This window comes from Ranitomeya imitator, chromosome 4 (genome assembly GCF_032444005.1).
Source record: "Ranitomeya imitator isolate aRanImi1 chromosome 4, aRanImi1.pri, whole genome shotgun sequence".
Taxonomy (NCBI): Eukaryota; Metazoa; Chordata; class Amphibia; order Anura; family Dendrobatidae; genus Ranitomeya; species Ranitomeya imitator.
Window position 1 is genome coordinate 569,403,762 of NC_091285.1, and position 26,386 is coordinate 569,430,147.

At 43.9% G+C, this 26,386-nt stretch overlaps 1 protein-coding gene across 2 annotated transcripts in view; it reads right to left on the reverse strand.

The window, feature by feature from the left end:
• ADAMTS17 (ADAM metallopeptidase with thrombospondin type 1 motif 17) overlaps nt 1-26,386 on the reverse strand; it is a 434,783-nt gene that overhangs the window by 337,128 nt on the left and 71,269 nt on the right. For both annotated transcript variants that reach the window (XM_069766309.1, XM_069766308.1), the window contains exons 5-7: nt 20,340-20,423; nt 17,075-17,229; nt 16,870-16,913 (exon numbers count right to left, since the gene is read on the reverse strand). In XM_069766309.1, coding sequence (XP_069622410.1) covers nt 16,870-16,913; nt 17,075-17,229; nt 20,340-20,423 — 283 coding nt within the window. The remainder of the gene's footprint in view (nt 1-16,869; nt 16,914-17,074; nt 17,230-20,339; nt 20,424-26,386) is intronic.

Consider the following 26,386-nt stretch of genomic DNA (forward strand, 5'->3'; position numbering starts at 1 on the left):
ACTTTCTTCGGGTTATTCATATAATTATTTCTTAGTTTCTTCGGGTTATTCACGCTTTCTTTTTTTCTATAGGATACATTCAATTGGGAGTTTCCTGGTAATTCAGGGACTATGGTCCCATTTATTGTCCATAGGTTTGGCATTAAAGTTCAATGTATTAATTACATGTTACAACAATCTAAATTATGGCACATTCTCTTCTTATGGACACTAGCACATTTGTCCATCCACTTCTTTTTCTTTTTATATATTTTGAAATTACAAAAAAAACAAAACTCATAATTCACAAAAAAATGTGTCAGGTTATGTTAAGAGATTAAGGTGTTGTAGAATAGGAGGTCCACTCTTGGAAGATGTGCCATCACCAGCTCCTTGCATGTGTTGGTCTGGCAGTGAAAATAGGTTGGATATAATTGCTCTGTGACTTCATGTGAATTAGGCATTACTAAGAGCTTCCACTGGCCTGGTATGGAAATATCAGGGACTGTAGGAGTTAAATAGGGTAACTCCATACTAAAATTAGATGAATCTGTAATGCAAAATTGAAAACTTGATTGGGTTGCAGATGTAATTCACAGACAGGATGAAAAAAAACATTACTTAGTGAGAGGTTAGTTGGTAAAAATAAAGTAAATGCTGCTTGAAGCCTCTTAAAATATTGGGAAAAAATGTTGGATGTATGCAATACCGTATGTCCATTGAAAATGAATACCTGTACTACCAATTGTCTCACAGCCAAATTGTGGCAAAGTCCTATTCAACAAAATCAAAAGTAGTGTGTCACATTCGACAGATGCAGTATTCCTGGAATTTTAGTACAAGTTACAGTCTGACAGTCTAGTGTCACTATGTGACTGCAGACTTATAAATCCTCGCATTGTGTGCACTGCGCTCTGTGAGGATTCTGCAATGTAGGAAGCAATTTGTATGTGATTTCCATACTTCCGGCCTCGATCAAAACACTTGAATTGAGCGACTGTCTAGTTGGCATGTGACCACATGTATGCAAACATTCGCTCTCCACTCCCAGCTCAGGAGTGTCCTTGCAGTGCACGCAATATGAGGATTCATGAGTCTGCAGTCACATAAAGAGAATGCAGATTTGTAGCCTAACGTCAGACAAACCTTTTAAGAAAATGGGATGAGTTACTGATTAACAGTAAAATGATGCACAATTATTTTAGGCTAGGGTTACACAGCGACATGTAACATAGTAACATAGCTATTAAGGTTGAAGGAAGACTATAAGTCCATCTAGTTAAACCCATAGCCTAACCTAACATGGCCTAACATGTTGATCCAGAGGAAGGCAAAAAAAAAAAAAACCATGTGGGTAAGCTCCACATTGGGGAAAAAAATTCCTTCCCGACTCCACATACGGCAATCAGACTAGTTCCCTGGATCAACGCCCTATCAAGGAATCTAGTATATATAACCTGTAACATTATACTTTTCAAGAAAGGTATCCAGTCCCCTCTTAAATTTAAGTAATGAATCACTCATTACAACATCATACGGCAGAGAGTTCCATAGTCTCACTGCTCTTACAGTAAAGAATCCGCGTCTGTTATTATGCTTAAATCTTCTTTCCTCCAGACATAGAGGATGCCCACTTGTCCCTGTCTCAGGTCTATGATTACAAAGATGATCTGAAAGGTCTTTGTACTGTCCCCTCATATATTTACTTTGAAGAGTTGGGGAAGAAAGTAAAGGAACTGGATGCACAGGTAGTTTTTTCTTCTATCCTTCCAGTAGATGGGCATGGCACCAGGAGATGGAACAGGATCCTTGATGCAAACAACTGGCTAAGACGATGGTGCAGACAACAAGGATTTGGATTCCTGGACCACGGTGTGAATTACTGGTATGATGGACTCCTCGCCAGAGACGGACTACACCTCAACAAACCTGGGAAACACACATTCGCCAGAAGACTCGCTACACTCATCAGGAGGGCGTTAAACTAGAAGAAGAGGGGACGGGAAGAAAAACATTAGACTCGAACAAAGACGACCCAGGAAAACATACTCAGAAGGGAGGTAAGAACATTTCTAAAACAATCCACAGTGAGGAGATTGGAACAAAACAAAATCCTCTAAACTGCATGCTCGCAAACGCCAGAAGCCTTACAAACAAGATGGAAGAACTAGAAGCAGAAATATCTACAGGTAACTTTGACATAGTGGGAATAACCGAGACATGGTTAGATGAAAGCTATGACTGGGCAGTTAACTTACAGGGTTACAGTCTGTTTAGAAAGGATCGTAAAAATCGGAGAGGAGGAGGGGTTTGTCTCTATGTAAAGTCTTGTCTAAAGTCCACTTTAAGGGAGGATATTAGCGAAGGGAATGAGGATGTCGAGTCCATATGGGTTGAAATTCATGGAGGGAAAAATGGTAACAAAATTCTCATTGGGGTCTGTTACAAACCCCCAAATATAACAGAAAGCATGGAAAGTCTACTTCTAAAGCAGATAGATGAAGCTGCAACCCATAATGAGGTCCTGGTTATGGGGGACTTTAACTACCCGGATATTGACTGGGAAACAGAAACCTGTGAAACCCATAAAGGCAACAGGTTTCTGCTAATAACCAAGAAAAATTATCTTTCACAATTGGTGCAGAATCCAACCAGAGGAGCAGCACTTTTAGACCTAATACTATCTAATAGACCTGACAGAATAACAAATCTGCAGGTGGTTGGGCATTTAGGAAATAGCGACCACAATATTGTGCAGTTTCACCTGTCTTTCACTAGGGGGACTTGTCAGGGAGTCACAAAAACATTGAACTTTAGGAAGGCAAAGTTTGAACAGCTTAGAGATGCCCTTAATCTGGTAGACTGGGACAATATCCTCAGAAATGAGAATACAGATAATAAATGGGAAATGTTTAAGAACATCCTAAATAGGCAGTGTAAGCGGTTTATACCTTGTGGGAATAAAAGGACTAGAAATAGGAAAAACCCAATGTGGCTAAACAAAGAAGTAAGACAGGCAATTAACAGTAAAAAGAAAGCATTTGCACTACTAAAGCAGGATGGCACCATTGAAGCTCTAAAAAACTATAGGGAGAAAAATACTTTATCTAAAAAACTAATTAAAGCTGCCAAAAAGGAAACAGAGAAGCACATTGCTAAGGAGAGTAAAACTAATCCCAAACTGTTCTTCAACTATATCAATAGTAAAAGAATAAAAACTGAAAATGTAGGCCCCTTAAAAAATAGTGAGGAAAGAATGGTTGTAGATGACGAGGAAAAAGCTAACATATTAAACACCTTCTTCTCCACGGTATTCACGGTGGAAAATGAAATGCTAGGTGAAATCCCAAGAAACAATGAAAACCCTATATTAAGGGTCACCAATCTAACCCAAGAAGAGGTGCGAAACCGGCTAAATAAGATTAAAATAGATAAATCTCCGGGTCCGGATGGCATACACCCACGAGTACTAAGAGAACTAAGTAATGTAATAGATAAACCATTATTTCTTATTTTTAGGGACTCTATAGCGACAGGGTCTGTTCCGCAGGACTGGCGCATAGCAAATGTGGTGCCAATATTCAAAAAGGGCTCTAAAAGTGAACCTGGAAATTATAGGCCAGTAAGTCTAACCTCTATTGTTGGTAAAATATTTGAAGGGTTTCTGAGGGATGTTATTCTGGATTATCTCAATGAGAATAACTGTTTAACTCCATATCAGCATGGGTTTATGAGAAATCGCTCCTGTCAAACCAATCTAATCAGTTTTTATGAAGAGGTAAGCTATAGGCTGGACCACGGTGAGTCATTGGACGTGGTATATCTCGATTTTTCCAAAGCGTTTGATACCGTGCCGCACAAGAGGTTGGTACACAAAATGAGAATGCTTGGTCTGGGGGAAAATGTGTGTAAATGGGTTAGTAACTGGCTTAGTGATAGAAAGCAGAGGGTGGTTATAAATGGTATAGTCTCTAACTGGGTCGCTGTGACCAGTGGGGTACCGCAGGGGTCAGTATTGGGACCTGTTCTCTTCAACATATTCATTAATGATCTGGTAGAAGGTTTACACAGTAAAATATCGATATTTGCAGATGATACAAAACTATGTAAAGCAGTTAATACAAGAGAAGATAGTATTCTGCTACAGATGGATCTGGATAAGTTGGAAACTTGGGCTGAAAGGTGGCAGATGAGGTTTAACAATGATAAATGTAAGGTTATACACATGGGAAGAGGGAATCAATATCACCATTACACACTGAACGGGAAACCACTGGGTAAATCTGACAGGGAGAAGGACTTGGGGATCCTAGTTAATGATAAACTTACCTGGAGCAGCCAGTGCCAGGCAGCAGCTGCCAAGGCAAACAGGATCATGGGGTGCATTAAAAGAGGTCTGGATACACATGATGAGAGCATTATACTGCCTCTGTACAAATCCCTAGTTAGACCGCACATGGAGTACTGTGTCCAGTTTTGGGCACCGGTGCTCAGGAAGGATATAATGGAACTAGAGAGAGTACAAAGGAGGGCAACAAAATTAATAAAGGGGATGGGAGAACTACAATACCCAGATAGATTAGCGAAATTAGGATTATTTAGTCTAGAAAAAAGACGACTGAGGGGTGATCTAATAACCATGTATAAGTATATAAGGGGACAATACAAATATCTCGCTGAGGATCTGTTTATACCAAGGAAGGTGACGGGCACAAGGGGGCATTCTTTGCGTCTGGAGGAGAGAAGGTTTTTCCACCAACATAGAAGAGGATTCTTTACTGTTAGGGCAGTGAGAATCTGGAATTGCTTGCCTGAGGAGGTGGTGATGGCGAACTCAGTCGAGGGGTTCAAGAGAGGCCTGGATGTCTTCCTGGAGCAGAACAATATTGTATCATACAATTATTAGGTTCTGTAGAAGGACGTAGATCTGGGTATTTATTATGATGGAATATAGGCTGAACTGGATGGACAAATGTCTTTTTTCGGCCTTACTAACTATGTTACTATGTTACTATGTATACATTAAAATAAGATCACCCCTTAGCCTTCGTTTTTCCAAACTTAATAGCCCCAAGTGTAATAACCTATCTTGGTATTGCAGACCCCCCAGTCCTCTAATAACCTTGGACGCTCTTCTCTGCACCCGCTCTAGTTCAGCTATGTCTTTCTTGTACACCGTAGACGTGTGAGATGTGTCACGTGACACTGAAATTGCAGCATTGCATCTAATGATTTCCCCTAGTTTTGACTGCTACACAGACTCACAATTGTTTCCAGTCCATTGTGTTGGTTTTTTATGAGACAAAAGTCACCCCATTTTGGAAACTAGACCCCTGAAGGGATTCATCTATTTGTGTACTGAGCATTTTGAACCTACGGATGATTCACAAAAGGTTATAAACTTTAGATGTGAAAACAAAAACATACTTTTTTGTCTAAGAAAATACTGTTCTAGCACCAAATTTATAATGTAGGGGTGGAACGGTGGTGCAGTGGTTAGCACAGCAGCCTTGCAGCGCTGAAGTCCTGGGTTCAAACCCCACTAAGGACAACATCTGCAAAGAGTTTGCATGTTCTCTCTGTGTTTGCGTGGGTTTCCTCCGGGTACTCCGGTTTCCTCCCACATTCCAAACACATACTGATCGGGAATTTAGATTGTGAGCCCCAACAGGGACAGCTGTTAATGTGTGCAAACTGTACAGCGCTGTGGAATACGTTAGCGCTATATAAAAATGAAGATTATTATTATTAATAATAATGTAGACAAGGGGCAAGAGGAAAAAATGAATCCCATAATTTGTTATTGCTTTTTTATTGAATGTGGCAGTACCCCATATGTGAAATGACAGAAAAACAACTGGCACATCCAAACTAGTGTGAATAGGTGCATACCAGGAGCAGCTACCTCCATATACAAAAAAGCTGCTCCTGGTATGCACCTATTCACACTAGTTTGGATGTGCCAGTCATTTTTCTGTCATTTCTATGTTAGCTTACTGACTGAGCACTCCTTCCTTGACCATGTGGTTTTTAATGACATCTAATCACACTTGGTTCCGGCCAACCCATATATGTAGGCTTTACTGAGAGAGGTGTCCACATTCACCCATGCATACAGACATTAGCCTTCGGTAAGTGTTCACATTTGGACAGGGAGGTCAGGGACCCATCAGATTAATGAGACCACCTTGACGATGGCTGATGGGCCCAGTACCCCATATGTTGTTATACACTACTATTTGAACACACGGCAGGGACCAGGTGGGAAGGAGTGCCACTTGGTTTTTAGAACGTAGATTCCGTTTGAATAGATTGTGGGCTCCATGAGTCAACTCCTGAGGCGCCAGATCAGCAGAAAAAATAGTGAGTAGAGACGGGGAAACCCGAACAGTAAAGTTCAGCAATCGTACCGAACACCTACTGTTCGGGCATGGACACCAAACAGGAACTTCACCAGAGAGTCTGTATTACTGTTCAGGTTCGGTCCCCAGAACATCAGGTGTTCGTCGCACTGTTATGTGCATGACAGAGCGGCAAACACTGTTTCTGAACGGCGGTAAAATCATTACCACCAGTCAGAGAGCCATGGCTCCCATGCTGTCAAATAACAGTAAGCCCATAGTTGTGATGGGAGGTAAAATGTTTACCTCTGGTCACTGGTGTCGGCTGATGGGATGACTGCACCCAGCAGCCTATGCGTGCTGCCGCAAATAACAGTGAGAGCAGGAGCAGCTGATTGGAGAATTCATCAGCTGGTGCCTGCTTTGTAACTAAATAATAAAGAAAAACAGCGTGGGTTCCCCTGTATTTTGGATAACCAGCCAGGCAAAACCTCACAGCTGGGGGCTGCATCAAGGCTGGTTACCAAGAATAGAGGGGTCCCTGTCCCAATTTTTTTAATTGGTTAGATAAATAATTAAAAAATGGCACGGGGTCCCCCTCATTTTTGACAACCAACCAAGCTAAAGCAGACAGCTGGGGGCTGGTATTCTCAGGCTGGTAAGGGGCCATGGATATTGCCATCGCCAGCCTAAATGGAATGGGCATTGATGTGAGTATGGTTTAATTTAGATTCATTAAAAGTAGTCTGTGTCATTCTTTCAATAAAAAGACTTTATTCTGGCTGTGTGCTTATTTACAATATAACTATAGGATAGGATTAGGAATGGATAGGTGCCTTATAGACGACTCCCCATTACCAAGTTGTGGGCTTGATGTCACCGGACAATACACAGGTCAGATCAACCCCACAAATATGAACCCCACTTGCCACCACTACATGACAAGTGGGAAGAGCCTGGCAAAGTGCCAGAATTGGCACATAATATAGATGTGCCTATTCTGGATGACTGCGAGCTGCTATTTTTATGTTGAGGGTTCCCATTGTCCATTGCCCCTTACCAGCCTGAGCATACCAGCCCCCAACTGTCTGCTTTAGCAAGGATGGTTGTTAAAAAAAAGGGGCAAGACCTCGCATCTTTTTTTTTATTACTTAAATAATTTTAAAAAACAGAGTGGGAACCTCTCTATTCTTGGTAACCAACCTTGCTAACGCTGACCGCTTAAGTTGGCAGCCCCCAGCTATCAGGAACCCACACTGTTTTTTTATTTTTATTTATTTATTTAGAGCAAACACACCGGCTGAAGGATGTAGCAGCCCCATAAGCTGACGTCAGTGACCGAAGGTAAACATTATACCTCCAATCATAGCTGCGGGCTCACGGTCATTTGACAGCACGGGAACTGTGGCTGTCTGACAGGCGGTCAGGACCGGCTCCAGGTTTTTGTGGGCCCGTGGCAAAAGAATTTCAGTGGTCCCCTTTAAGGCTGTGTGCACACTTTGCGCGCGGTTTTTCACAATAAAAATGCTATAAAAACGCAAAAAAAACGCATACAATAAGCATCCCATCATTTAGAATGAATTCCGCATGTTTTGTGCACATGATGCGTTTTTTTCCACAAAAAAAACGCATCGCGGTAAAAACCACAGCATGTTCATTAATTTTGCGTTTTTTTTGCGGTTTTCCCACTACAAAATGCATTGGGAAGTGTCCGGAAAAAACCGCGGCAAAACGCGTCAAAAACGAGGCAAAATCGCTGCAAATACGCATGCGGTTTTCTTGCGGATTTCTTGCAGAAAATGTCCGGTTTTTCTCAGGAATTTTCTGCGAGAAATCCTGAACGTGTGCACATAGCCTAACACATACCACAATTTATGATGCACAGATACGACAGAGAAATATAGGTATAGTACAATGCCAAAACATTTCACTTACTTTTTACATTACAAGAGTGATATCAATAGCTCAGAAACTGGGCAGTATAGTCCTCTATAGAGTATTGTGGGCACCACATAGTGCAACATACAGAATAATGAGCCCCATATATTGCTCCATACATATGTGCACCACCTAGTGCTCCATACAGAATAATGAGCCCATATATTGCTCCATACAGTATAATGGACCCCATATAATGCTCCATACAGAATAATGAGCCCCATATATTGCTTCATACAGTATAATGAGCCCTATATAATGCTCCATACATATGTGCACCACCTAGTTCTCCATACAGAATAATGAGCCCATATATTGCTCCATACAGTATAATGGACCCCATATAATGCTCCATACAGAATAATGAGCCCCATATATTGCTTCATACAGAATAATGAGCCCCATATATTGCTCCATACATATGTGCACCACCTAGTGCTCCATACAGAATAATGAGCCCATATATTGCTCCATACATATGTGCACCACATAGTGCTCCATACAGAATAAAAAGCCCCATATATTGCTCCATACAGAATAATGGACCCCATATAATGCTCCATACAGAATAATGAGCCCCATATATTGCTTCATACAGTACGATGAGCCCTATATAATGCTCCATACAGTATATGATGGGCCCCATACAATGCTCCATACAGAATAGGCCCCATATAATGCTCCATACAGTATGTGATGGGCATCATATAATGTTACAGTATATGATGGGCCCTATATAGTGCTCCAAACAGAATGGGCCCCATAAGATGCTCCTTATGCAACTGGCCCCATAAGATGCTCCATATGTAATTGGCCCCATAAGATGCTTCATATGTAACTGGCCCAATAAGATGCTCCAAACATAAAAAAAACCTCTACTCGTTGGCCGCTGCTCTGCTCCGTAATCCTCATCGTTGGTGTTTTCCAGCTCTCTATGACTGTTCAGGCATAGGATGCACACTAGTGACGTCATCGCGCCCTCACAGTCAGAGGAAGCGGAAGACGCAACAGAGGTAGAGCGGGGGGGAGAGGCGAGCATTGCAAGCGCCGTGGCCCTGTGAGGATCCCACTCTCGGGCACCTGCCGGCAGAAGCCATCGCACCGGAACATCCACGGGTCCAGCCATCTCTAGTAGTGAGTATTTTGAACCCACATATGCATCACAGAATTGTGTAACATTGGGACATGTGTTCTACACCGAGCACTTATGTTGGGATTTCCGTGTAAATCCCACAAAAATGCAATTCAGATCCCCGATGGAACCGCTCACCTTAATGAGACATTTTGGAGTTCATTTGCAGTTTGTTCTGGTGGTGTCCAACTTTCTAGGTGTGCACAGAACTTTGGTCTTTCACACTTGTGTGCTAAAAAGACACCTAAAATAAAGTGACTTCACCGGAACAGAGACCCAATGAAGTTCAAAGTGGTTCCATCTGCCTCATAAGTATCTGGTTCCGTCAGGGATTTTATCTGAATTGTGGTTTTGGAGATTTACACGGAAACCCCAACGAAAGCTCTCAGTGGAGATCAAAGGATAAATGTGAGCCGAGCCTTATTCTGATTTTTGGGAGCTAGAATTAACAAATAGACAACAGTACAAAAATAGTACTTATTTGTATTTATGCGCGGGGTGGTGCTATTTATTTATTCCTGATAACCATTTTAAAACTGCAATCAGGGAATAAGGCCACATAATGACCGCCGTTTTAATGCTTATGGGTGGTCATTAAGAAGTTAAACGGAATCTGTCATGTTGTCATCATGTTTTTGATACCCCATGTGAGAGCAGCATGACGGAGAGGCAGAGACCGTGATGTCAGCAATAGTTTACTTAGTAGGATGTAAACCGTATTTTTTATAAAACCAAAAGTTTTATCTGCAGCAGATTATCATTATAGCGCCATTTATTCCATGGCGCTTTACATGTGAAAGGGGCGCACATAATAAAAACAAGTACAATAATCATGAACAATACAAGTCACCGACTGGTACAGGAGGAGAGAAGACCCTGCCTGTGAGGGATTTGCAGGATCCTGCATTTTCTCATAGACTTGTATTAGTGACGTATCGCGATGGATGGCCACACGTTTCGTCCGTCGTGCACTGGATCCTGCGGAATTTGTCGGACCGTCTTTTGGAAAAAACGTTCAAAGGAACGTTTTTTGTCTGCAGTGGAAAAACGTTCCCTGACGCCTCCTGCGGCATATGTCGTTGTACAGAATGGGAGCCTATTGACACTATATCCTGCGCACAATATGAAACGCAGGAATCCAGTGACGGATGCAGTTTTTCCACCCGAGCATGCCTGGAAGCATTTTCCAACCCGGGCGAACAAGTATCTCTCTCTCTCTTTCACTGCACTCTGACGCAGGACGACCGACGGAAGCGTGAAAGAAGCCTAAGGAGGATATCTGTTTGTGCAGGTAACTATTACTGTGCAGAATTATTAGTCAACTTAATAAAAACCAAATATATTCCTATCTTACTTGTTTATTTTCACCAGGTAAACCAATATAACTGTACAAAATTTAGAAATAAACATTTATAACATAAAAAAACAAACCCCAAAAAATTAGTGACCAATATAGCCACCTTTCTTTATGATGACACTCAACAGCCTTCCATCCATAGATTCTGTCAGTTGCTTGATCTGTTTACGATCAACATTACGAGCAGCCTCTAAGACACTGTTCCGAGAGGTGTACTGTTTTCCCTCCCTGTAGATCTTACATTTTATGAAAGACTACAGGTTCTCTATGGGGTTCAGATTAGGTGAACAAGGGGCCATGTCATTATTTTTTCTTTTTGAGACGTTTACTGGACAGCCACGCTGTGGAGTAGTTGGAGGCATGTGATGGAGCATTGTCCTGCATGAAAATCATGTTTTTCTTGAACGATACCGACTTCATCCTGTACCACTGCTTGAAGAAGTTGTCTTCCAGAAACTGGCAGTAGGTCTGGGAGTTGAGCTTCACTCCATCCTCAACCTGAAAAGGTCCCACAAGTTCATCTTTGATGATACCAGCCCATACCAGTACCCCACCTCCACCTTGCTGGCGTCTGAGTTGGAGTGGAGCTCTCTGCCCTTTACTGATCCAGCCTCTGGCCCATCCATCTGGCCCATCAAGAGTCACTCATTTCGTCAGTCCATAAAACCTTTGAAAAGTCGGTCTTAAGATATTTGTTGGCTCAGTCTTGACATTTTATCTTATGTTTGTTGTTCAAAGGTGGTCGTTTTTCAGCCTTCCTTACCTTGGCCATGTCCCGGAGTATCGCACACCTTGTGCTTTTAGTTAGTCCAGTAACGTTGCAGCTCTGAAATATGGCAAAACTGGTAGCAAATGGCATCTTGGCAGCTTCACACTTGATTTTCCTCAATTCATGGGCAGTTATTTTGCGCCTTTTTTGCCCAACACGCTTCTTGCGACCCTGTTGGCTATTTGCCATGAAACGCTTGATTGTTCCACGCTGATCCAACTTCAGTGGAAATGCCTCAAGGCAAGGAAATGATGCTCAGTAGTGTGTGTGGCCTTCACGTTCCTGTATGACCTCCCTACAACACCTGGGCATGCTCCTGATGAAGCGACGGATGGTCTCCTGAGGGATCTCCTCCCAAACCTGGACTAAAGCATTCGCCAACTCCTGGACAGTCTGTGGTGCAACGTGACATTGGTGGATGGTGCGAGACATGATGTCCTAGATGTGTTCAATCAGATTCAGGTCTGTGGAACGAGTGGGCCAGTCCATAGCTTCAATGCCTTCATCTTGCAGGAACTGCTGACACACTGCAGCCACATGAGGTCTGGCATTGTCCTGCATTAGTAGGAATCAAGGCCAACCGCACCAGCATATGGTCTCACAAGGGGTCTGACGATCTCATCTCAGTACCTAATACCAGTCAGACTACCTCTGGTGAGCACATGGAGGGCTGTGCGGCCCGCAAAAGAAATGCCACTCCACACTATTACTGACCCACTGCCAAACCGGTCATGCTGAAGGATGTTGCAGGCAGCAGATCGCTCTCCATGGCGTCTCCAGACTCAGTCATGTCTGTCACATGTACTCAGTGTGAACCTGCTTTCATCTGTGAAGAGCACAGGGCGCCAGTGGCGAATTTGCCAATCCTGGCATTCTGTGGCAAATGCCAAGCGTCCTGCATGGTGTTGGGCTGTGAGCACAACCCCTTCTGTGGATGTCGGGCACTCAGACCATCCTCATGAAGTCAGTTTCTAACCGTTTGTGCAGACACATGCACATTTGTGGCCTGCTGGAGGTCATTTTGCAGGGCTCTGGAAGTGCTCCTCCTGTTCCTCCTTGCACAAAGGCTGAGTTAACGATCCTGTTGCTGGGTTATTGCCCTCCTACGGCCCCCTCCACGTCTCCTGGTGTACTGGCCTGTCTTCTGGTAGCGCGTCCAGCCTCTGGACACTACGCTGACAGACACAGCAAACCTTCTTGCCACAGCTCGCATTGATGTGCCATCCTGGATGAGCTGCACTACCTGAGCCACTTGTGTGGGTTGTAGATTCCGTCTCATGCTACCAAGAGTGTGAAAACACAACCAACGTTCAATAGTGACCAAAACATCAGCCAGAAAGCATTGGTACTGAGATGTGGTATGTGGTCCCCACCTCTGGAACCACTCCTTTATTGTGTCTTGATAATTGCCAATAATTTCCATTTGTTGTCTATTCCATTTGCACAACAGCGTGTGAAATTCATTGTCAAACAGTGTTACTTCCTAAGTGGACAGTTTCATTTGACAGAAGTTTGATTTACTTGGACTTATACTCTGTTTAAGTGTTCCCTTTATTTTTTGAGCAGTGTAATTATTAGTGATGAGCGAGTGTACTCGTGCTCGGGTTGTCTCAGAGTATTTATGACTGCTCGGAGATTTAGTTTTCCTAATGGCAGCTGAATGATTTACAGCTTCTAGCCAGCTTGATTACATGTGGGGATGTAATCAACCAGGCAACCCCCACATGTACTCAAGAATGACCTCGCCAGACTGCTACGTCATCACAGGTCATTGTCTCGCAAGGCATTACTGGGAACGGGAGCATTGCAGCATCAACAGTAAAAAGAGAGAGCGGGAGAGAGAATTTCCCTGACTGGAAATTCTTCCGCGCATGCTCAGTTTCAAAAGACTGCATCAGTCGCTGGATTCCTGCTTTTGACAGTTAGGCCTCTTTCACATTGCCGTCTTTTTGAAGACGTTGCAATGCGTCGTTCTGTGCAAAAAATGCATCTTGCAAAGTTGCCTGCAGGATGCGTTTTTTGCTCATAGACTCGTATTACCGACGCATCGCGATGTATGGACACACGTTCCATACGTCGTGCACTGGATGGGTCGGTAATTGGCGGACCGTCGTCACAAAAAAACATTTAATGTAACTTTTTTTGTGCGACGCGTCCGCCATTTTCGACCGCGCATGCGCGCCCGGGACTCCGCCCCCTCCTCCCTGGAACTCATAATGGGCAGCGGATGCATCTGAAAACTGCATCCGCTGCCCACGTTGTGCACTATTTGCACAACGTCCGTCGGTACGTCGGGCCAACGGAAATGTGAAAGAGGCCTTAGCAATGGATCCGGTGCCCTTAGGCTTCCATTATAGCCAATGACAGACAGCGCAGGATCCGTCACAGAGCGATTTTCCGATGTATAGAAAAAACGTTCCTCTGTGGTCTCCGCCCGACAGACAGCAAATTTACGCCGTATCCAATGCACGACGGATGAAACGGAAGGCCATCCGTCACAATCCGTCGCTAATACAAGTCTGAGAAAAAAACGGATCCAGCAGAAACATTTGCTGGATCCGATTTTTTTTCACAAAACGACGCATTGTGACGGAAAAATTAAGACGGAAGTGTGAAATAGGCCTAATACAGATATGAACAGAGCCAAAAATGTGCAAAAACAATTTGAGGAAAATTGAGTTTATTTTTGGACTCTAAATATATTGCTACTTTTAAGGGCTCATGCAGACGGCAATGCAAATCGATCCGATCACTGACTGCTAGTGCACGGACTGGCAACAGGTCTCTCAACCCAACAGCCTCATAGAAATATATGAAGCTTTGACTCTCGGGTCAGAAGCCCTAAAGCGGAGCATAATTGTTTATAAAGAACGACAAATTCTACATCATTCTACAAAATTCTACAATAAAGCATAACCAAGATACAAAGTGGAGGTACAACATTTTAATTCTATGTAAGACACCATTACTAAAAGATGCTGAGAAAAATCCATGTATGAAGCTCAGTTGAAACAAACATATTTCGGTCCATTGCAGACTGTGTGTACATCAATTGCACATGGACCAGTGTAAGTCAACGGCACAATTTAAACATTTACACACTAGTCAAGTATGATTTGTAGAGTTTCTCTCGTGAACTGAATATGCTTAATATCAATAAGTAGCGCTTCAGAGCAATAAAACACAGGTGAATAGCTGGCCAGGTGTCGTCACTGGCTGGCTTCTCCCACCACCACTCCAGATGATTCACAGGTCTTTATCATGTGTGTACATAGGGAGAGACATGTCAGTCACCCAGATCAGAGTGAGGAGAAGTTGGCAGGGAGCGGAACTGGACTGGTTAGGTCTCTCCCTATTGTATTTCGGGGCAGCATGAATCTATTGAGAGGTTTGCTTTAAAAGACTAGTGATGAGCGAATATACTCGTTACTCGAGATTTCTCGAGCACGCTCGGGTGTCCTCCGAGTATTTTTTAGTGCTCGGAGATTTAATTTTCCTTACCGCAGCTGAATGATTTACATCTGTTAGTCAGCTTAAGTACATGTGGGAATTCCCTAGCAACCAGGCAACCCCCACATGTACTTATGCTGGCTATCAGATGTAAATCATTCAGCTGCGGCAATAAAAACAAACTCTGAGCACTAAAAAATACTTGGAGGACACCCAAGCGTGTTTGAGAAATCTCGAGTAATGAGTATATTCTCTCATCACTAAAGAAGACACAATGCCCCCAACATGTTTCCCTAGACACGCTGGCTTCATTATGGGCCAGTGGGGGGGAGGGGGTGGGAGATTTGACCTCAATATGTGCATCCCAAAAAATTTAGACCATACAGACACTCTCTGTATAGCATCTATTTTTCATTGATCCACTATAACAAAAATACACAGGAAATAGAGAGGAATCTTTATTATGATTGTAAAAAAAAAAATGGATGTCGATATAGTAAATACATAAATGGACCAGATGCGTGATGTTTAATGGGTAATTTGTCATATGTTCCTCTGAACTCAGTCTTACATTGTGTTTGGAATATCATACATACTGTATCTGTCACAAGCTGAAGTCAAAATCAGGAATATCACTAAAGACACAAGTTCTGGGGTGAATACCAGATTTGGTTTGGCTATAACTGTCAAATGGAATGGATTCTCAGGGGTTTGTATAGTAAGCAGCTCCACAGAAGGCCGATAGAAGGAAGAAAGACAAACTTACTAGTATTTAACATCAATGATTCCGACTGGCCGGAGCCACGAGACGTAGGTGCAGGGCCGGCGTTAGCACTCGGCGTACCCGGGCAAGTCCCGGGGCCCTGGCGAGACAGGGGAGCCCATTCAGGGCCGGTGATAGGGGCAGGCAGCTGCCAGTGCCTAGGGCCCCCGCTCCCCCAGGGGCCCTCAGCTAGTGGCACATCACGCAGCTGCTATGGGGCCCCTGTGAGGCAGGGGGGCCCGCCTGTCGCAAGCACCAACTCCCCCGCCGCTGCTTTGAACTTTAAAGGTGTCTGCCGGTAAAGTTCAAAGCAAATGATGGAGGAGAAAGCGTCACCTGACGCTCCCTCTCCCATCATTCACCACGCTGCCTCTGACACTGCCACTGCGGGTGCGTGATTACGTCATCGCGCACTCGCTTTGTGTCAGGCAGTGCAGCAGCAGCCGAGACCGGAGCAGGGAGGGAGCAGCGCGGCGCAGGAACGTTGAGAGGTGAGGAGTAGTGTTTTTTTTTGTAACTAACAGTGAGTACTGGACTATGGGGCCATTCTTGGGGGGAGGCAGGCTGTGCTGTATACTACATGTCTGTGCTATATACTACATGGCTGTTATATATACTACATGGCTGATCTATATACTACATGGCTGTGCTATATACTACATGGGCCGTGTTATATACTACGTGGGCTGTGCTATATACTACATGGCTGTTCTATAAACTACGTGGGCCGGGTTATATACTATGTGGCTGTGCTATATACTATATGGGCTGTTATATGCTACGTGGGCTGTGCTATATACTACGTGGCTGTGTTATATGCTACGTGGGCTGTTATATAATACATGGCTGTGTTATATGCTACGTGGCTGTGCTATATACTACTTGGGCTGTGTTATATACTACATGGCTGTGTTATATGCGATCATGAATCGTGGTATGTGTTAAAGGGGGGGCCCACTGAGACTCTTTCGCCCAGGGCCCTCAAAAACCTGGAGCCGGCCCTGCGTAGGTGGCAATCAAAATGAGAACAGAGGAGACAGACACAGATGTCACGTTGTCATACTTACATCTGAAGCAATTCAAGATGGACAAAAAAAGTGACAAAACAATGCTAATAAGGAGGTTTCATCACATGCTTACCTACAGTATCACATGGTTCATCCTTATGGACACAAAAGTCAGTTCTGATAAAGGAATAAGAGACAATATATTTAATTCATAATACTGTATAGGAGAAATTATTTTCTAAATTTTAATACTAAATCTGCTTTGGATTAAAAAGAAGCAACAAAACTATAAGAACTGATCAAAGGAGAATAAGGAAACAGATGGATTTATTCTGTACCTGGTCATGAACACTGCTACATCCACAGGTACTTCATCCTTGGCTCCTGGTACATAATTGTTTCCCAAGTACTTAGCTCCTCCATATTCTTCATTTTGCCAGTGACAAAAACTCTCTAAAGACCTTTCTCCATGATGTCCTATAGACAGCTTTGTCTACAACATGGAAAGATGTATTCATTAAATGTTTTACCATCCTGCCACCAGAACATGCTCTCGGACACATTTCTCGCAAACTAATCAACATTGAAATTGTAACATTAAGAAGGAACAGTAAAGAAATTAAGGAAGTCACAGGATCGATAGTCTGCGCCAGAGTGATTTATCATATCAGATCAGCTATCTGGAGTATAGGGGTGTGTATGTGTCTCCTGTTCGTGAAATTGAATGTAAAATTCAGTTTCTGCTCTAGTTCTGTATAAGAATATATACAAATTCATTAACACTGAAATTATTACACCAAGAAAGAAAAGTCATGGAATTATTGAAATCACAGGATCGATAAACATGTTAATGATGTGGAAATGATAAAAAAACGGAAACTACATTTTTAAAACATCGATTATGAGCGTCACACAGAAATACTCACTTACAACCCTTAACTTAAGTAGTGAGGTTACTGCAGGGTATTTGCTTATTTTGTTGTTATTCTAGATTCTATTAAATGACAATAGTGTGAATGAGCACCTAGACATTGCACTTATACCAACATGTGATCCTGCTCATTTCTTTGATTTTGCTTTATGCTAATAGTTATCTGATCTGAGGAATATTCTGCCTCGATAAACGTACTTTCACACACAAATCATCAATATCAGCTGCTGGCATCTCCTTTTGCCATTGTAGGCCAATGATGTTCCAGATGTGCGCAGTTAGAAACAAATCCAGAGATGTTGAAGGCCATGGAAGCATATTTGGGCTCATAAGCTGCTCAGAAGCACGAGCAACATGTCACCTGGATTTCTTGTGTTCAAAAAGGACTCCTGGGAAACTTTGAGAAATGGCCGTATTACTGATTATAGGAATAAATCAATGTAGTGTCGAGCCATTAGTGTACCTGTACTAAAGTCTATAGGGTCTCACTACAGCACACTGTCACCACACACCATAATTCCAGGAGTAGGACCGGTGTGACGTTTCCTTATTAATGCCTTTTCATGGCATTGCTAACATGGTCTCCAGACATCTCTCCATCTAGCACAGTCTCCATTGCATTCAAGACAAAAGAGGATAAACCTCTATTCCAGCCTTCACTGCCATCTAGCACTGCACCATGATATTTTTTGAGAGATGGCATGAGGTCAATGAAACAAACACTAAAGGTACCGTCACATTAAGCGACGCAGCAGCGATCTAGACAACGATCCCGATCGCTGCAGCGTCGCTGTGTGGTCGCTGGAGAGCTGTCACACAGACAGCTCTCCAGCGACCAACTATGCGAAGTCCCCTGGTAACCAGGGTAAACATCGGGTTACTAAGCGCAGGGCCGCGCTTAGTAACCCGATGTTTACCCTGGTTACCAGTGTAAACGTAAAAAAAAAAAAAACACTACATACTTACATTCCGGCGTCTGTCCTCTCTGGCGCTGTGCTTCTCTGCACTAACGCCGTCCGGAAAGCAGAGAACAGCAGAGAAGACATCGCTGAATCGGTATCACACACGCCGATTCAGCGATGTCTGCGGGAGGTCCAGCGACAAAATAAAGTTCTGGACTTTCTGCGCCGACCAACGATGGCACAGCAGGATCCTGATCACTGCTGCCTGTCAAACTGAACGATATCGCTAGCCAGGACGCTGCAACGTCACGGATCGCTAGCGATATCGTTCAGTGTGAAGGTACCTTTAGTTGGATGTCTGTCTCGTAGTCCAATGTCATGAAAAAGCTTTCTGATGGTTTGTGTAGACACTGTTTAAAACCTTAGACTTGGTATGTGACATCTAATTTCACTAGCAAAACAGAAAAAAAAAATCAACTGTGGAACCAGGGGTACAGCTGTTATGATCCGGTGACCTAGGAGCTGCATGAGAACTTTCACTGGAGAAGGTGTCCACTATACTGACCGCAATCCTGAACTTAACACCGCAACTAGAAGTAGCCGTGGAGTGTACCTAACACACCTAGACACCTCGTCACAGCCGGAGGACTAAATACCCCTAAAGATGGAAATTGGAATACTATCTTGCCTCAGAGAAAATCCCCAAAAGATAGACAGCCCCCCACAAATATTGGCGGTGAGTCGGAGAGGAAAAAACATACACAGGCAGAAAAACAGGATTTAGCACAGGAGGCCACTCTAGCTAGATAGGACCGGATAGGACAGAGTTCTGTGCGGTCAGTATTAAAACCCTTCAAAACATACACAGCAGAATATACAAAAAGCTTCCTACATCTACTAAAAGATGTAGGAGCGTAAATCTGCAACTCCAGTGAATCCTACAATCAGAGCAGGAATAAAACTGAAACAAGCACACAGCAGTGTGCCACAGATACAAAAACCAAACACTTATCTTTGCTGAATTTGGCAGCAACAGGAGAAGCCAGAAAGTGATCCAACACTTCACAAGTAACATTGACAACTGGCCAGGGCTAAAGGATCCTGCACACCTAAATATCCCAGTTAGAATTGTAATCATCCGATACACCTGGCCAGGACTGCGAGTCAACCACTGGAGGGAACCCAAGAGCAGAATTCACAACATACAGCCACACATCAAAAGGTACGAGAACACCAAGCCGCATGTTGCTTGTGCTACTGTGAGCAGCCTGCGTGGCCTAAATGTGCCACCATGGACTGCGGCATCTCAAGACTTGTCCCACATTTGCTGAATGGGAGACATTGTTGGTTGGCAATTACAAAAACATAGGACAGCAGCGGATCTCAACGATTTGCCCAAGTGCGTTCAGAGCCTCAGATCATTTATTAGACAACCATTAATAAGTTCTTTGATAAAAGCCAAGGTGTGTAAGTGTGGGGATTTCTGCACGTGGTGCCCACTCTCGATACTTAATAAATCAAGTGGTTTGGAAGATATTGCTTCCGTTTCCTCATCATTTGCATATCATTAACATGGCTACTGATACTGTCATTTCCATAATTGCTCAACTTTTCTTTCTTGGAGTTGCAATTTCAATGTTGAAGAATGCATAGTGTGACCCAAATATGAGCATACATCACTTACGAAATCGTCAATTGTCTATGTGAATTGCAAAAGGTTGATTGGCATTGCAAATACACAAAATGGTTGTACTGGCTTTTAAAGCTTACCGGGCGGCTGTGGAGCAAAACCAACTTTGTGACACGAATATCAACTTTAATTCCGAGGCTTTGGTGTTGAAACATATTGTAGACCTGAATGATGAAATAAAATAAAGTTTAGCCATTAATCACAGGTTAAGGAGAAGTTATACATAGATATTCAGCATAGAATTTGGAATTCTACAGCTTTTCAGAATATAATATGAAAACGGAGAATTCTGGCATCTGACAGATAATCAATGTATGTAATAAACATAAAAGAGCAAAAATAAAAACCGAATGCTCCATCTTCTATAAGGGACTCCTGTCACCCTGAGTCTGTATGACTAAAAAGCTCAACTGTAAAAGTTTCCCCATTCAACTTTTTGTACAAATTAAATCTTTGTCGTCATAAAAATATTGAAATCAGCTTTTACTCAGCCTCTCTGGATTCCGTGCTCTGTATCCATTGCTGCTTTGGTGATTGTGTATAAGCTGCATTGGCAAGGAGGAATTTGTACGAAAACTGGAAGAGGAAAACAACCCGTTTAGGTTAGTTTCACACTAGCGTTCGGCCGGGCTGCGGATGGCAGCCTTCTTGCTTCGTTAAGCCCCGCCTACTGCTGCACTTCATCCTTCAGCTCCGCCTATGTCTGCATGCGCCTGCATACCCTATCTTTAACATTGGGTATGCAGGCCATGCGGATATATGCGGATGCCTCCGCAAGCGTTGTTTTGACGCCAAAAACGACGCATGTGGAGGCATCTGCATACATCCGCATGGCCTGCATACCAATTTTAAAGATAGGTTACGTAGGATGCATGCAGATGTAGGTGTAGCTGAAGGAAGAGGTGCGGCAGTTGGTGGAGCTTAACGGAGGAAGAAGGCTGCCATCCGCAGCCCTGCCGAACACTAGTGTGAAACTAGCCTTAGAAGAGGAATGATTTCTATACTTGACTTTATCTTTAAATTCTCCTCCACAGAATAGAAAACCCAAGATCATGGAAGAAGGGGACTTAAAGTGCTCAATGTCACTGGTGAAATGGCATCATTGCTGCGATACATTAATAAATGGTTTTAGAGGTTGTGATGTATTTGGTAACATGAAACAAATAAGGTGGCAGTCTCCTGCCCCATCAAGAAACAAGACGGCACCTAGCATAATGGAAGGGAAGTGAAGAACTGGCACTAGGTAAAGTTTAGAGAAGCAACCTCTGAAACTTGCCCTGTTCAACCCTAAACTCCCTGACGTCCTTTTTTTTTTTAATCAGATATTTTTATTAAACCATCAAAATTGTACATAAACAATAAAATAAATAGTTTGTTGTCAGCAATACACAAATACACAATACTTTTTTGTTAGAAAACTTATTTAGTCCCAAACCAAACTCCCCCCCTTCCCCCCACCCTCTAGAGACCTGTCAAGAGTCGTCCCCCACTAAACTATCACATACAAAAGTACAAGAAGAGGAAGATGACTTGTCAAAAAATATTTCCATTGGGGCAAAAGGTCTTCAGATCACATTGATTCAAGCCACGGGCTCCACAACCTGTCAAAGAGGTCCATCTTGTTCCTCCTAACGTAGATACTCTTCTCCAAAGCAATGATATGGTCCACTTGCTTCATAAAGTCTCTCCTTGTTGGTGGCTCTTCCCTAATCCAGAATTTGGCGATCAACTTTCGCGCAATAAATAACAGTCTAGCTATAACCGTTTTATACAACTTATCAGTTATTACCTCCTCCACATAGCCCAAAACACATACCAGAGGATCCCGAGGCACAGTACAACTATATGCCAATCCCACTTTATTCAACACCACCACCCAAAAGGAGGACAGCCTAGGGCACTGCCACAACATATGAAGGATGCCCGCTTCGGACTGCGAGCATCTAGGGCATTCTGAATTAAGCCTCAATCCGGCTTTAAATAACATGTCCGGGGTTCTATAAGCCCTATGAATGACAAATAATTGTGACAGCCTACCAGGCTCGCTCATTGATATCTTGGGCACATAATCCAACACTGATTCCCATCGGTCATCATCAATCACCCCCAGGTCAGCCTCCCATTTCGCCCTTGCTCTAACAGGGTGCTCCGCCAGAAAAGAGAATAGAAGGAATTCATATATTCCCGAAATCACCCCCCTCGTGCCTCCCCCTACAAGGATAAAATCCAGCATAAGATCCACCTGGATTTCAACAGGTCCTCTCTTACACTGTGCCCGGTACGCATGAGAAAGACGACGGTATTGATACATCTCAGAGTCCGGGAGTAAAAATTCTTCCTGCAATACCTCAAAGTCTCTAATTCTACCCTGATGTAAAATCTGGCCCATCCGAGAGATGCCTGCCTCCCTCCAAATATGAAATCCCTCCATCTGTCTAAACTCTTGTAGGACACAGTTGTTCCAAATGGGTGAGAATCTAGTGAGTGCCCGTACACCCCTAATTCCTTTAACTTTATCCCACACCTTGTGAATGAGCCTTACAGTGCAAAATTTAGAACCTTTCTCACGGAAATGTCCCCCCTCTAGGCCCTCGCTCAACACCTTCGTCCCAATCAATGATCTCAGGCTGCAAGGTGCCCGCGTCCCACCTGACCCATCTCCCCATCCCTTGAAATGCTGACACTGTGAGGCCAAAAAATACAACCACGGATTGGGCAATGCCACCCCTCCCTCCGTCTTTGGTTTCTGTAGGGTTTCCTGTTTAAATCTGGGGCTCTTCCCACCCCAGATCAGCTCACCAAACAAGGATCTAATCCTCCGAAACCTGTTCTGCGATATCCATATAGGGGAATTGTGCAGCACATAGAGTAGCTGCGGCATCACAATCATCTTTATCAGGTTTATCCTACCAATTACTGATAGGTGTAACTTTTTCCACGCCTGGACCTTGGAACGTATCTTACGCAGAAGAGGTGCCAAATTCAGCTCCTCAAAACTAGTCAGAGGGAGTGCGATCTGAATCCCCAAGTACTTAAATTTCTCAACTAGCCTCAACCTTGTGACAGAGTCCCCCCCATCACCGTCCCCACTATCCCCATCTATCAACATCATATTCGATTTGTCCCAATTGATCCTTAAGCCCGAATAACTCCCGAATTCCTCAATAATGGCTTCCGTCTTGACCAAGGTCTCCTCGGAATCCTCCAAGAAGAGCAGGATATCATCAGCGTATAACGCTACTTTTTCTTCCGCCTCCCCGTACATAAAACCCTTCACCTCCTGGGACCCTCTGATCTTTGCGGCAAGGGGTTCCACCGCCAAGGCGAAGAGCAGCGGGGACAGAGGGCAGCCCTGTCTAGTACCTCTAGATAAAGAGAAGGTCTCAGAGAGAGCGTCATTCACTATAATTTTGGCCACCGGAGAAGAGTACAACAGCCGCACCCATGAGATAAATTTAGGTCCAAACCCCATTCGTTCCAGTAATGACCACAAATAGCTCCACTCCACGCAATCAAAAGCCTTATGAGCGTCCAAGGATACCACAACCCGTTTGCCGACATTGTCAGAAGGGATTTGCAAATTTAAAAATAACCTTCTCAGATTAAGTGCCGTTGATTTATTGGGCATAAAGCCTGACTGATCCGGGTGAACCAGTCTGTCAATCACCCTAGATAACCTGTTTGCCAGAGCTTTTGCCAGTATCTTAATGTCAGCCGTCAAAAGTGAGATTGGTCTATAGGATTCTGGTAGTTGTGGGTCCTTGTCGGTCTTAGGGATAACGACCACGATAGCCTCTCTCATTGAAACAGGTAACTCCCCTTTTTCCAATGAACTATTATACACCTCCGACAATTTGGCCAACAAAGTTTCTTTCAATACCTTGTACACCTCGGCTAGAATACCATCCGCCCCCGGGGCCCTACCCCCAGCAACCCCCGCCAAAGCGGCCCCCAATTCTTCCTCCCCAATCGGCTCCTCCAACAACTCACATTTTTCTTTGCTCAACCTAGGCAGGTCAACCCCCTCCAAGTAGCCCGTCATGTCCTCAGCCCCCCTGGCCACACTAGAAGTATATAGCTTATTGTAGAATTTCCTAAACACTTCCAAAATCTGCTCCCCCTGAGTAACCAATATTCCATCCTCCCTCCTAATGGAGTAGACATGAGAGGAGTCCCTCTGTGCAGACGCCACTACCGAAAGTAAATGCCCCACCTTTTCCCCCTCTGAATAGAAAGACGCTTTTTGAAAGGCCCGCAATCTCTCCGCCCTTCTCAAATATAATTGATTGACCTCCTCTTGAGCCTTCCTCATCCGACTCTGAGACTCCTTAGTACAATGGGCCCCCAATGCTGCCTCAGCTGCCTTCAGTTCTTCCAGAATAGCTTGATCCTGTACTCTAGTCCTAGTCTTGTGTCGTGAAATGTCCCGAAACAGAATCCCCCTTAAATACGCCTTCATGGTGTCCCATACTACATGACATTCCGCACTCCCATCATTAATCCTAAAAAACTCCTCTATTTCAGCCCCACACTTTCCATGTCCAAGAGTTGTAACCAGGAGGGGGGAACCTTCCATCCCATCTTCCGTGAACCAACCCGTTCAGATAATTTTAATGAGACCTGAACTGGACTGTGATCCGATAGAATCCTGGGATTATATTCCACCTCACTTAACAATTCGTTCATCCCATCATTGCCCATGGCGACATCGATACGAGACATAGAACCGTACGTGGTCGAGTAACAGGAATAAGAATAAGTATTAGCGTTACGAACCCGCCATAAGTCAATCCAGCCTATTTCTCTAAGGTAATTCCCAAAAGGAGTGCCATTACCGTCCCTACGTAGCGGAGCGTGATTACTCTTATCCCAATGGTCGTCAGCAATATTGTTCACATCTCCCACCACCAGAAGAGGAACCCCGACCCACCCTCTCATATGCTCCAAAATCTCTTGAATTTTCTTGCCAGAATACGGTGGGGGTATATATAGTGAAACAATGCAAATCAGACGGTTAAGAATTTTACACACCAAAAGGACATACTGACCATCTTTATCAATTTTAACCTCAACTTCCTCAAATGGAGTACTAGTATGGATCAAAACAGACACCCCCCTTGCATAATTAGAGAACGTCGAGTGATACGCCCTGCGCACCCATTTTTTCTGTAACATATCTACTTTTTCCTCCACTAAGTGAGTTTCTTGCAGGCATATCACCGAGGGCCTCTGTTTCACTAGGTACTGAAATATTGCCGCACGCTTAGTAGCGTCCGCTAACCCCCTAACATTCCAACTTATAATATTAACCTTCCCTCCCATTTCCTTAGAAAAAGGTATAAGATGAGAATCGTCTCTCCCAGGTCTCCCCCAACATCCTCGTCCCCCCCTTCCCACCCCCCATCCCAACAATTAACCCAACCTTCCCCATCTAAAACTCAAGATAACTCAGATACTCCGAACTTTCTTTCTCTATATGAGAACCGAGGGCACTTAGTATACCCTAGAACTAAGTCTTTTACCGTCCATCTCTCCCCTTCCCACCGCGACCAATATGAAATATTCATTGCGCCGCCGAACACAATACTGTAACCGTTAGGTGCAGTTGAACCATCTGCAACAGTAACATTCAAAAAGGACCCCTCCAACGAAGAGAGGCAGAACCAGCAGGGTTACAATCCTTCCGAAACAATCTCAACGGTTCCGCTCAGTGCCAATCTTCTTGGCGTTGGTGTCCAGCCATTGCATCGCCTCCTCCGGATTTTGAAAAAATTGAACACGGTCCAGCGCCACCACCCTGAGCTTAGCTGGGTAGAGCATTGAATATTTTAGGTCCAGTTCACGGAGCCGTCGCTTGACCACCCCAAACTTCATTCTAAGTTTCTGCACCGATGCCGAGTAATCCGGATAAATGGAGATCCGATTCCCATTTATGCTCAGGCCATCACTCAGCCTGGCCTTTCTCAGTAAAGTCTCCCGATCCCGGTAGTCCAGAATTTTTGCCAATATGGCACGAGGGGCCGAGCCGGGCGGCAGAGGACGAGTGGGGACCCTATGAGCCCTTTCCACCGAGAAATGGTTGGTAAGGTCTGCTCCTCCCACCGAGTTCTTAAGCCTTGCCTCAATA